The following is a 12,039-nucleotide window of genomic DNA, read 5'->3' as shown; positions in this document are numbered from 1 at the left end:
GGGGCTGGGGGGTGGGGCGGTGCCCTGGGAGGCGGCTGTTGGGTCCCCCCCTCATCAGGCTCGCCTTCCTCCTCAGCCTGCGGCGCATCCCAGGAGCAGGACCCCACCCTCAGGGACCCAGAGGCCATCGCTCGGCGGTGGCCATGGATGGTCAGCGTGCAGGCCAACGGCACACACGTGTGCGCAGGCGCCCTCATCGCCGCCCAGTGGGTGCTGACCGTGGCCCACTGCCTGACCCAGTGAGTCGGGGTCTGGTGGGCGGGGAAAGGCATTTGGAGCCACGTGGGCCCTGTCCTCCCACCTGCTGGCCCCTCCGTGGCAGCTGTGCCGGGCAGAGCCCCCCAGTCCTAGGCCCAGCCTCACCCCAGCTCCCAGCAGGCGGAGCTCAGTTCTACAGTCTTTCCTGGGAGCAGAGCGCTGGCTCCCCCGCCCGGGAGCCTGGGTCCTGAGCCCGCTTCCAAGAAAGAAGGCCCTAATTCTTTCGTGGCACACACCTTGCTTCCCTTACTCCTTCCTTCCTTCATCGACCAACAGCCCTGACACTCCTTGGCAGCCAGGCCCTGGCCTGGGCACTGGGGGCCAGAGAGGACCCACCACTTCCTCAGGTGCTCGCAGGGGCGTCTCATTAGTGTGGGGACAAGAGGGAGGGCATGCCCATGCGCTGGTGCCCGGGGGGCGGCCCGAGGCGACACCTGTGCTGGCCATGAGGGCTGGCCAGTGCAGAAGCGTGATGGCCTGTGATCGGGCCTAAGGGTCCACACAGACTCCAGAGGCATGCTGGGGAAGGAGGCCCGAGGGCGAGGCCAGGGCCCGTGCAGGGGGCCTGCCACTTCCTGGGCGCATCACCGGCCGGGACAGAATCCAGAGAACGCTCGGCCCACGTCCCACCTCCGCCACTTCCAGCTTGTAGCCCTGAGCTGGTCCCTGGGTTTCTCTGAGCCTCGGCTTCCCCTCCACGGAAATGAAGGGTTGTTGCGAGGACACGGCCACGCTGTGTGTGCAGGGCTCCGCTCACCTCTGCTGTGAGGAGAGGCTCAGGGGCCTGCAGTCGGTGGGTGGCCTGCCTGGGTTTCCCGGAGAGTGGCAGTGGGTCAGGGCTGGGGCGGGGTGCCTGGCGCTGATGGCAGGCTCCCCTGGCGCTTCCCTAGGGAAAATGTCACCTACTCCGTGCGGGTGGGGAGCCCCTGGATTGACCAGAGGGCTCAGACTACGGCCGACGTCCGGGTGCACCAGGTCATCCTGAACAGCCGGTTCCGGGCCCATCGCTATTGGTCCTGGGTGGGTCAGGCCAACAACATTGCCCTGCTGCAGCTCGAGAGAACGCTCAACTATAGCAAGTACGTCTGGCCCATCTGCCTGCCCGGCCTGGACTACAGGGTGAAGGACTTCTCCCTCTGCACCGTGACAGGCTGGGGGCTCCCCAGGGCGAACGGTGAGTCGCACCTCCAGACCAGGGCGGGGCGTGGGAGAGGGCCTGGCACAGCTGGGTCTGAGACATCATCCCGGGAGCCCCCTGCTCCCACCTTCCTGTCGGGCTTTTTTAAATTTTATGTTTTTATTGATTTCAGAAAGGAAAGGAGAGGGAAAGAGAGATAGAAACATCAATGATGAGAGAGAATCATTAATCGGCTGCCCCCTGCACGCCCCCCACTGGGGATTGAGCCTGCAACCTGGGCAAGTGCCTGACCGGGAATCGCACCCTTTTCTCCTGGTTCATAGATTGATGCTCAACCACTGAGCCACGCCAGCTGGGCCCTGTCGGGCTCCTCTATCCAAGGTGGTCGAGGGTTTCGGCAGTGAGCACGCCGCGGCCTCAGGCCGTGGGGGCAGCGATGCCCGTGAGCACTCAGCCAGGCCAGGCATGTGGACAGGGCTTCCCGAGGCAGGAGCATGCAGAGTAGGCTCTGCTGTTTGCACAGTTCCAGGGGGGCCGTGCCTTGAAGCAGAACGTCGAGGTGAGAGGAGCAGGCGAGGACCCCACAGGGCTGGCCAAGGCACCACAGTCTGGGAGTCACTCGGGGCCCCCAGGGTCCTCAGCCCCATGTCATCCCAATTCGGGAGCAAGGCCCAGAGCGGAGTGCTGTCCCGGCCCTTCAAGGGTCCATTTCCTTGCAAGCCCAGGAATGCCCTCTCCCTGCAGGCACCTTAGCCTTTCCCACTGGAGGTGCCTCGAGAGCAGCTTGTCTGAAATGGCCACGGGGCTCCAGCCCAGGGGAGGGGCTGGTTTTCTTGTCTTCCCTGCCCCAGCTGTCAATGGCTGGGGATGATCAGAAGTCCCTGTCTCAGGCTATGGACTGACAGGCGGAGGGGAGGGAGGGAGCTGTGCTGGGGACTGGGGGAGGGGCGTTGGGCAAGCTCAGGGAGGAGCCTCTGAGGGGGGCCTTGGGGTGGAAGGAAGGGCAGAAGCCAAGCTGCTGACGTAGGATGGACTCAGTGGATGGTAAACCGGTTTACTCTGCGGGAGGTAAACCAGGTCCAGTGAGGCCAGACTGGGAGCCCTGCCCGGGGTCCCTCTCAAGGGGTGCTGGGGGAGGGCGGGCTGAGATGGCGGGTGGGCTGAGCCTGGAGATCCCCCCTCCCTGGCTGCTGTGTGGCCAGCGGAAAAGGCTGGCGGCGTGGCGAGGAGCCGAGCGGGTGGGCGACAAGGCAGGTGGCAGCCCCCCGCCCCCCGAATGGGGGCCTGTCCACAGGCACGTGGCCGCAGTTCCGGACCATCCGGGAGAAGGAGGTCACGACCCTGAACAGCAAGCAGTGTGAGAACTTCTACCACCGATTCTCCAAAATCCCCTCCCTGGTTCGGGTCATCAACTCCCAGATGATCTGTGTGCAGGACACCGACAGGAAGCACTTCTGCTATGTGAGCACCTGCCCCTGCCCTCCAGGCCCTGGGCCAGGGCGAGAGGGGGAGGGAGAGGAGGGGAGTGGGGAGGGAATGAGCAGGGCGATGGAGCAGGAAGATGGGGAAGGGAGATGGGATGGAGGAGAGAGATGAGGTCAGGTGGGAGAGTGGGGGGTGGGAAGACGGAGGGTGGGTTAAAGGGAGCGGGGGATGGAGGACTGACCCCAGAGAGCAGGAAGATGCACCCTCTGTGGGAGGCCTCCTGGGTCCTGCTCAGCCGGTGACACTCAGGGGTGTGGGGAGATCTGTGTGAAGCACCCTGCTCGTCCCTGAGCTGGGTCCCCTCTCCTTCGGGCCACATCTGGCCTCCCTGACCCTTCTGTCCTCCCACCTCCCACAGGAGACCAGTGGGGAGCCCCTGTCCTGTCCTGTGCAGGACACGTGGTTCCTGGTGGGGATAGTGAGTTGGGGCCCCGGCTGCGGCCAGAACGAGGCCCCGCCCATCTACCTGCGCATCTCCACCTACCAACACTGGATCTGGAAGCGCATCAACGGGCAGGCTCTGCCAGCCCCGTCCAGGGCCCTGCTCCTGGCACTGTCGCTGCCCCTCAGCCTCCTTGCTGCCTGCTGATGCTCCCAGGCCATCTCTGGGGGCGCCCTCTGGCCCCAGGCCCCCTCATCGTCCTGGTCCAGGACACTACAGGTCCACTCTCCTGTCCCATCCGGCAGGGCCGAGACAGGTGCTCAATTAAACAGTTCTCTTCCTCACGCAGCCTCCTTCCTGGTCCTGGAGGCCCTTGCTCTCTGGGCTGCTCGGGTGGGAGACGGCTGAACAAGATGGGGTGGGGTGGGGGCTCGGGCGCCGAAAGGGCAGAGCCCAGGACCGGCCTCCGTCCAGAGGGAGGGTGGCTCCTGCAGAAGGTGGGGGAGTGTGTGTAGGGATGACATCGGGTCAGGCGATGGAGGGCCTGGAATGCCCTGCCCAGGCCGAAGCTGGCGCTGCTGGACTGCGTGAGGCTGGGAGGGGCAGCTCTTGGGCCCGGAGTTGAAGGTATTCGTTCTGTTAATTTAATTGGAGTCGGGCTCTTCTTGACCTTAGCCCGGCTCCTGGCCGTGGCTAGAACACACCCAGCACTGGGCTCAGACCCTCGAAGGCCTGTTGAAACCAAAGCTGCCCTTTGCTCTTGGTCACCTGACTCCCTCCAGCTCACCCTAATCGGGCTTGGAGAAGGTCAGCTGGCCTCTGCTGCTGTCACCTTCACTCCAGATCGGTCGGGGATGGAAGGCGCTCTGCTTTATTTACTAATCTCTGCAGGCCCCCTGGCCCGGAAACCTCTGGAATCTCCTTAGTCCCCAGGCCCGGTGGATGCCCGGCTGATGCTCGCTGCCCTTCGGAAGCCCCTCCGCATCCCTCATCCCGAGGGCCTGTTGTTGAGGGTGGGAGAAGAGGCGGCCTCAACCCCCAACTGTCCCCTCAGTGATCCCCTGGGGCCCTGACACCTCCCCCACAGCAGCGCAGCCCAAGGGCCCGCTGACTTCTCAGATATTCCCTGGATTCCTAGAGGGGCCCAGGTAGCAGCCTTCTTCCCTCCTCCCCGGCCCCCGGCTTCAGCCTCCTGCACCCGTGACTGCTGCAGCCCAGCCCTGAGCCGGGCCTCGTGCTGACCCCCAGCATCCTCTGCTCCATCACTGAGCGTGAACCAAGTGCATCCTGTTGCCAGGGGCTTAGTCTGCTGGGCTGGGGGTTCTCCTGCTTCTGGCCACCTCTGCCCACCTCGCTGGACCAGAGCCCCTGCTAGGTTTGGGCTGACCCCTCGCCCCAGGATTGCTGTCCAGCAAGGCCTGAGAACTGCCTGCTGCCACAGCGCCCGGTTGATTGTCCGGTTCACATCGGTTCACGTGCCTTTCCGGAGTGATCCCACAGCGTATCACTCCTTTAGCACCACTGCTGTTTCTGGCCAAAGGGGTGAGACAGGCGTGTCTGGGGGTGTGAGGCTGCTCTGGATCTGCAGAGGGACAGTGGCCCCAGACCCGCTTTGTTGAGCGGCCACGTGGACATGGTAAAAGGAGCAGAGTCCAGGCTGGGAGGCAGGACACCTGCGGTCTGGTCCCAGCCCCTGATTGGCTCATGAAGGAGCGTGGAGTCCAGGATGCCTGGGCCCCAGCCAGGACTTGAGCCCCAGCTGCCACCGCCAGGAAGCTGTCCTCGTGTCTCTCCTCACTTCTTGGCTTCATTCTTCTCATCCTCCTCTACCTTGATAGCCACTGTGTCCACACTGTCCTTCTTCTTCTTCTTCTTCTTGTCATCTGTGGGGTAAAGGGGCATGCGGCAGGCGTGAGACAGCACCCTAAGGCTCACCCACAGCCTCCACACCCAGCCCTTCACTGCCTTCTTCCCTCCACACCTCTCCCACCTGCACAGTACCTCTTTGTTCCACCCGCCTCACTCTGACCAGTTTCTGTGTTCTGGTGCCCAGGGATGGAGCTGGGTCCCCTCCCTGAACCTACTGGGGGGCAGGCCTGAGGCACGGGCTGGCTCCGCAGGGTCACTCACCTCCGGGCACCTCCGTGAGCTCGTTGAGGGGCGGCACTGTCTCCAGCTTGTCGGTGTACATCTTGGCTGCCTTCCGCTGCAGGTACCGGGCTTCGATCTCCTTCCGAGTCCGTGGCACACGGCAGTTGAAAACACAGCACAGAGTGATAACTGGAGGGAGGACAGAGAGAGTCATCCTGCTGGGGATCGAGCCCACAACCCAGACACGTGCCCTTGACCGGAATCGAACCAGGGACCCTTCAGTCCGAAGGCCGACGCTCTATGCACTGAGCCAAACAGGCCAGGGCGAGGCTCGCATTGACAAAACCCCGCAGGCCCTGGGATTCTGAAGGGCTCTGCTGACCGGGGCTGGCCACGTGCGTCAGGCACCCGAGAAGGGCCTGGTGCTTGGGCTAGCGCTCTGCTCTCACTGTCGTGAAATTCTTAATGCCTTTTGAACCAGGGGCCTCATATTTCCATCTGGCACCTGCCCTGTCAAGGGTCCTGGTCCCGAGGTCCTCCTGAACAGACTGAGAGTCCCCGGAGGGCAGGGCACATGGCTGCACCACGACGCAGGCCACGGCTTCCGGGAGGTGCCCTGTGCCTCCACCCAGGCCCCTGGGCTCCGTGTGTCGGGTCAGCGCTGGAGGATGCAGCTGCACCTCCTCCCCTCTGAGGACCAGCCTGCGCTTCCCCTGGCTGTGAGCCGCCAGGGCCCAGCCCTGCCCCGGGCTCACCTCAGACCGAGTTATTCCGGGAGCGGGTTTCCTGCGGGGGCGGCGATGCCCAGGCACCGTGGCCAGGGCACGGCGCTGGCCTGCCTGGCGATGGGCATGGCGGGCAGGGCTGCCGGACCTGGCTGAACTGAGTTTATTTTTCTGAGGCCCCCACAGTCTGACCACCTTGGGCCCAGCCTCAGGGGAGGGATGGAGCTAATTCCTATTATACATCGATGACCAGACATGACCTCTTGGCAGACTCCTGGGGACAGGCGGGCGGGCAGGACAAGCGGGCGTATTTGGGGAAGATGGATCCGACCGACGTGGCCGGGGCAGGAGCACCTTCTGGAGGTGCCCTGTGCAACTTCGGCCAAATATCATGGCCCATTGAGTCTCACCCGATCGCAGAGGAAAGGAAAGAATGAATGAATGAGTGAATGATAGTCTCAAGGCCTTTGCTGCGGAGGACAAGACTGGCTCCTGAATGAATGGATGGGGGTGGGGAGGGGGGCTGCAGGAGGCCCCAGTGGGTCGGAGTGGCCTCTGCTGTGGGGTAGGCCTGAGCAGACAGAGGCCGTTCTGACCCAGAGAGCTGGGTCCTGGTCTTCTCCAGACCCCTGTGTGTGCCCGGCGCCCAAGGTCGGTCCCTCGCCCCAACCCTCCTGGCTTGTGCCACGTCTTCCAGCCACCCAGGCCCTCCTCCGGACCAGGCCCACTCGGGCTGTCCACGTTGGCTCCAGCCTCGGGGGAGGGAGGGAGCTGCTTCCGGACCGGGAGGCTGGGCTTCAGGGGGAGCACAAAGGGCAGCCAGTGGAGGCCAGGGCAGGGCTCAGACACTGCCCCTCGCTCCAGGCCGGGCCTGGCCGCTTCTCTTCAAGGGAGGAGAGAAACAAAGGACCTTCGATTGAGTTCCAGGGCCCAGGCCGGAGGAGACCCCTCCCAGAGGCACCCCATCCAATCCCAGTCCCTCTTCACAGGGTCTGGGGGTGATGCCCCAGCAACAGCTGTGCCTCCCAGGTTCACGCAGACGGGGAGCAGGAGGCTGTTTCCTCCTCAGGACTCGGGCCACCCCTGCTCTCGAGCCTGGAGGAGCCGCGCTGCCCTGCTGCTCGGGCCTGTGGGCCGTCCTCACCCTTTTCTAGGAGGTGGTGTGAGGGGCCCGAGTCGGTCTGCGTGGCTGATGTCCAGGTGCCTCTGGGCCCGGCACCGCGACTTTCTTGTGTGGCCACAGGCACCTCTACCACGTGGGGCCGAGCAGAGCCCGGGAGAGGCCACTGTGTGCCCCAGAGCTGCCCCTGGGTCCTCCTGTGGCCCCTGCAGGACAGAGGCCCCCACCCGCCTGGCAGGGTGGGGCCTGTTCCCCTCCGTGGACCCCGTCTGTCTGCGGGGCCTGCACCCAGAAGCCGGCCTGGTTCCCAGCCTCCGCTAGGAACGCACACAGCCTCTTGCTCAGATCCTGGCCCCACCCAGGCTGTGAAGAAGTGGTGGGTGGGGGACATTTTCCCACAGGGAGGGCACTTCTGGTGCCAGGAGAGGCACATGCGAGTCAGATGTCCTCGTCCCCTTGGAGCCCCACGTCTGGGTGTGTCTTATGCTGTCAGTAGGCGCTGCCTCAGGGGACCTCGTCCCGGGACAGCTCCCTTAGAACCCGCATGCCGCCCGCCGTACCCGACCCAGGCGCTCGGGGAAAGGTCCGGAGGGTTGTCTGAGACCTCTGCCCACACCACCCCTCCCCCCGAGGGCCTCCATGTGCCCCCCATGCCCTTTGGCCTGTAGGAACCTCCCTCAGGCTCTGCCATGGCGGCCTCCTCCACCAGCTGGCATTTCTCTGCCCCTCCCCCAACTCCAGACTAGACCCCCCACAAGGAGCATGTCCAGCCCATTTCTATTTCGACTTTGTGTCAAGCAACACCCCCCGCCCCCCAGGAAGGGGTCTCCTGCTTTTAATTGAGATGGGTGTGAGGCATGCGGGGCCATGGAATTTGACAAGCAGGGTTTGCAGCCTGGGAGACACATCTGCTGGGCATCTGGGCCACGCGGGGGTGGCCTTGCTGGGGCCCCTGGGTGTGGGCCCTTTAAGTTGGCTGAACCGCAGGAAAAGCATCAGGAGGCCCGATAGGGAAAAATGACACGTCCCGTCCTGGATCCCGGAGCCCCTGTAATCACCCTAATTGCCATGTGGCTGCTTCCCCGTTTGGTTGGGCAGAATGCTTCAGGTCACCACCGCCTGTCCGCCCTCCACAGGGACTTTGTGTGGACCGCGGAGGTGCCAGGAACCACAGCAGGCCTCCCACGGGCGCCTGGCCTGCCTGCATTGCTCGGAATTGCTGCTCCGAGCCCCCGGGGTGGTGCCCCACCGCCCTGTGCTGGGGAGGGCAGGGCCGGCTACTCACTGATGGACAACACGAAGAGGGAGAAGATGCCCACCACGTGCCACAGGCGCATGTCCCAGAACACCACGGTCTCCTTGGTCAGCGGCGGCGGCTTGGGCTTGGGCGGGGCCGTGCTGGGCTGCGGATGGGAGAGAGGGGAGTGAGCCAGGCAGAGCCCGGGCTGGGACTGGGCTGAGAGAAGCCTGGTCTCAGCAAGGACTTAGCCCCAGCACCCCAGGATGATCGCCTGGAATCAATTGTCTTGGACATTCACGGCCATTGCCCAAAACAGTGGTTCTCAACCTTCTTCGTCCCATGGCACATACACTAATTACTAAAGTCCCGCGGCAACTGAGAAATATGATTTTGCTGATCTGACCAAAAAAACAGGTATAATTTTGATTCATTCACACTGGACGGCTGTCGTGTGGGCTGCTGTCACTGTTTTAGTTGACAATCTCAGGCAGGGGTGGGGAACCGTTTTTCTGCCAAGGGCCATTTGGATATTTAAAACCTCATTCGCGGGCCGTACAAAATCATCGACTTAAAATTAGCTGTATTTGGCCAAACATTTAATTAACTCACCCCCGATGCCTTGGCAGAGCCAGACCAAGTGATTGCTCGCCTGTGGGCTGGACGTTCCCCACCCCGATCTAAGGGGAAAGAGGGCAGTGCCCCTGACTAAACACGAGTGTTGCATGTTTTAAAAATCCTTGCGGCTCACCGTTAGCTGCCCTAGACCTTGGGAAGTTCCCGATTTAGCACAAGAGAGCAGAGTCCCAGAACCACGGGGCCAGGACTTGGAGTGCCAGGGTGGTCGGCGCTCGGGGAAACCAAGGCCCACAGGGCAAAATGGGACAGCCCGTCCCGGTCTGGTTCAAGGCCCCTTCGGAGCCTGTGGGTCTCTCCTCCTCCTCCAGTCCTGGGCCCCCACAGGCAGACGGGGACTCCGGACCAAGGCCAGAGACAAGGCGAGGACTGTACTACCCTGGGGACTTCGCTATCCTGTGCTGCCCCCCCCCCCCCCCCCCGCCATTGTGGGGTAGGGTGTGGAGCCCGTGACTGCGCCCGGCCTCGCAGTCACCTCGCCCACCAGAATCACTTCCAATGACCAGGGCTAGGACCAGGCCTTTCAGGACAGGACCTGAGAGATCATTTGTCCACAGTACGGCAGCGACACCTGGGGGCCGAACCATGTAAGTCCGGTGGGAGCAAGTCAGCCAAGCAGAGCAGAGCCAGCTGCCTCCCACCTTCCCAGTGGGCCGCGTGCTCCCTGGGGGCTTGAGGGGAGCATGGCCCTTTCCTGGGGGGTGTAGGGGACATGGCCCTGCCTTGGAGGACTGCATGGACAGATGTTGCCCTGAAGGACTGAATGGACACTGAGGGGACAGGGCCCTGCCCTGGGGTTCTAAGGGTACATGGCCTTGCTCTGGGGTCTGGGTGGGCCAGGCCGGCTCTGGGAGGGTCTGAGCCTGACCTGTCCCTGATCTGCGGGGCTGACAGGGATATGACCGCTGTCCCCACGCTTGGCTGAGGGTGTGGATGGGAGTTAGTGCTTAGGAGGGAGGACCCTGGGCCATCTGTGCACCATGTCGTCCTCCGATGAACCAAACAAGGACAGGCCTGAGGAGTCCCTGGCTGTCTGGGAGGAAAGGCAGCCCGCAGGCCACCGTCCATCAGCCTTTCCCTGGGCCGTAAGCAGGGATTGGGTCCTCCCACGAGCCAGGCACTTCCTCCTCCTCCTCCTACTCCTCCTCCTCCTCCACTGAGCACCTTCAGCAGCCTGTCCCGGGAAGCCAGAGGGTCTTTGTGAGGGATTCGTACCCGATTCCCTGGCTCTTTTCTCATAACCAGGGTGAACTGGGGTAGGTACCACATATCTGTGGGGTCAGGGTACCTGTGGGGGGTGGGGCACACATGGGGCTGAGCACACATTTGTGGGTACAGGGCACACTTGTGGTTGGAGTACATGTGGGCAGTGTCAGGGCCAGGGCTGGGCAGTGGCGGGTCTTGGGTGGAGGGTGACAGGAGCAATCTGCTGTCTCCTGTGGTGGGCACTGCTGGGGGTCTGAACTCGAGCGTGGAGGCTCCACCTCCATCTGAGCCTCACAGCCTGTCGTGGTGAGGCTGTAGGGCTGGGGTGGGTGGTGCCATGGGCCCTGGCCCTGCCCATCTTTCTGGTGCTTCCCTGGATCCCCCAGGCTCAGCCAGGCCCTTACATAGTCTGTAGGCAGATGGCAGGTAGATGGACTCCAAATGCAATTTCCCTTAATGAGCTGGGAGGAGTCGTGCTCCCAGGGGCCAGGGAGGAGTCCTTGGCCCAGAGCTGATTCGCCCTGCATCGTCCCCCGCCCTCCCCCCCCATCTCTGGTACCCAGGCCAGCTCAGTTTCTGCATCTGAGGCCTCAGGGCAGCCAGTGATGTGCCCAAGCCACAGCTCAAGCCAGCCTGGCTCCCCTTACAGGGACACCGGAGCTGACATCCAACTCCAGCCCAGCCCTCTGACTACCCTCCCTGGTCAGCAGCAGGGACGGCTAGCATTGGGCGGCAAGGCTCTGTCCCCACCCATGTCCCCCAGACCCTTCACATCAGGGCTGTGCCCTCTGACCCCAGGACAAGGCTCTGCCCTCCTTCTCCCGTCCCGTCCCCTAGCACCTGCCACTCCAGGGCTTCCTGGGAGCTTCCCTGCCTTCTCTACACTCGGCTCGCTGGCCCTGCTTCCTGACCTCATGCTCCAGAATTCTGGGTCTGGTCTGCCTCTTTGGCACCCCTTCCAGGCTCACAGCAATGGGCACAGAGGGGCTGGGAGGCTGCAGATGGCCCCCACCCTGCCCCGCCCCGCCAGCCCAGCCCTTCCTGGCCCCAGCCAGGCTCCTGGCCCACTGACCAGCCATCTTCCTCACCTCTTCCTGGGTGTCTCAGCAGCTCCTCCCAGTTCTCCCAACTACATGCCCCTTTTCCACTGTATTCTCTTCTGTCCAAACCAGGACTCAGCGCGGTTCTCCCCTCTACAAACCCTGGCTGGCTCCCCACCCCCCATCGCAAGGACCAAGACAGACCCTAAGGCCGGGCCCACCGCCGCCCTTCCCTCCAGGGCAAATGCAGCCCATCACCGCCTGTCCCAGCCTCCAGCTTGGAATGCAATTTCCTCACCTCCTTCCCCAGCGAGGCCGACCCTGGAGGACCTTGGGTGGCAGACGCTGTTTTCTCCAACAACCCCAAAATCAGGGACTAGACCCCCCATCAGACTAGTGGTCACTGCAACCAAGGACTAGGCACCCCCTCTCCCCAGGCCCTCTAGACGGAACACTGGAGGAGAGGAGCTGAGGGACCCCAGCAGATCGGACACGCTGTACCCCCATCAGACCGGGATCCCCAAGATCAGGGCAGAGTGAGTCCCCCCCATCAGACGGAACGCCCCTGAAATCAGGGGACCAGGGACCTTGGATTGGGGGCTGTCTCCCCGCAGCCTGGAAGCGGCGGGGCCGGGCTGGGTCACCCATGAAGCCAGGCCTCCCCGGGGCAAGAGGACAGGAGGGCAGCTCCAGCCAGAAAGGCACCCACCCCCTGCCTGGA

The 12,039-nt window shown here is 63.5% G+C and overlaps 2 protein-coding genes across 2 annotated transcripts in view; one reads left to right on the top strand and one right to left on the bottom strand.

The window, feature by feature from the left end:
- PRSS50 (protease, serine, 50) overlaps positions 1-3,829 on the top strand; it is a 4,440-nt gene extending 611 nt beyond the window's left edge. The window contains exons 2-5 of the mRNA XM_014540518.1: positions 77-239; positions 1,149-1,432; positions 2,691-2,857; positions 3,240-3,829. Coding sequence (XP_014396004.1) covers positions 148-239; positions 1,149-1,432; positions 2,691-2,857; positions 3,240-3,470 — 774 coding nt within the window. The 5' untranslated portion in view covers positions 77-147 and the 3' untranslated portion in view covers positions 3,471-3,829. The remainder of the gene's footprint in view (positions 1-76; positions 240-1,148; positions 1,433-2,690; positions 2,858-3,239) is intronic.
- Positions 3,830-3,905: 76 nt separating this feature from the next.
- TMIE (transmembrane inner ear) overlaps positions 3,906-12,039 on the bottom strand; it is a 9,521-nt gene continuing 1,387 nt past the window's right edge. Inside the window, exons 2-4 of the mRNA XM_014540498.1 lie at positions 8,485-8,666; positions 5,394-5,543; positions 3,906-5,146 (exon numbers count right to left, since the gene is read on the bottom strand). Of these exons, the coding sequence (XP_014395984.1) occupies positions 5,058-5,146; positions 5,394-5,543; positions 8,485-8,666 (421 nt within the window). The 3' untranslated portion in view covers positions 3,906-5,057. The remainder of the gene's footprint in view (positions 5,147-5,393; positions 5,544-8,484; positions 8,667-12,039) is intronic.

The sequence above is a fragment of the Myotis brandtii genome, unplaced genomic scaffold (assembly GCF_000412655.1).
Source record: "Myotis brandtii unplaced genomic scaffold, ASM41265v1 scaffold246, whole genome shotgun sequence".
NCBI classification, from domain to species: Eukaryota; Metazoa; Chordata; class Mammalia; order Chiroptera; family Vespertilionidae; genus Myotis; species Myotis brandtii.
This window is presented reverse-complemented; position numbering and strand designations above follow the sequence as displayed.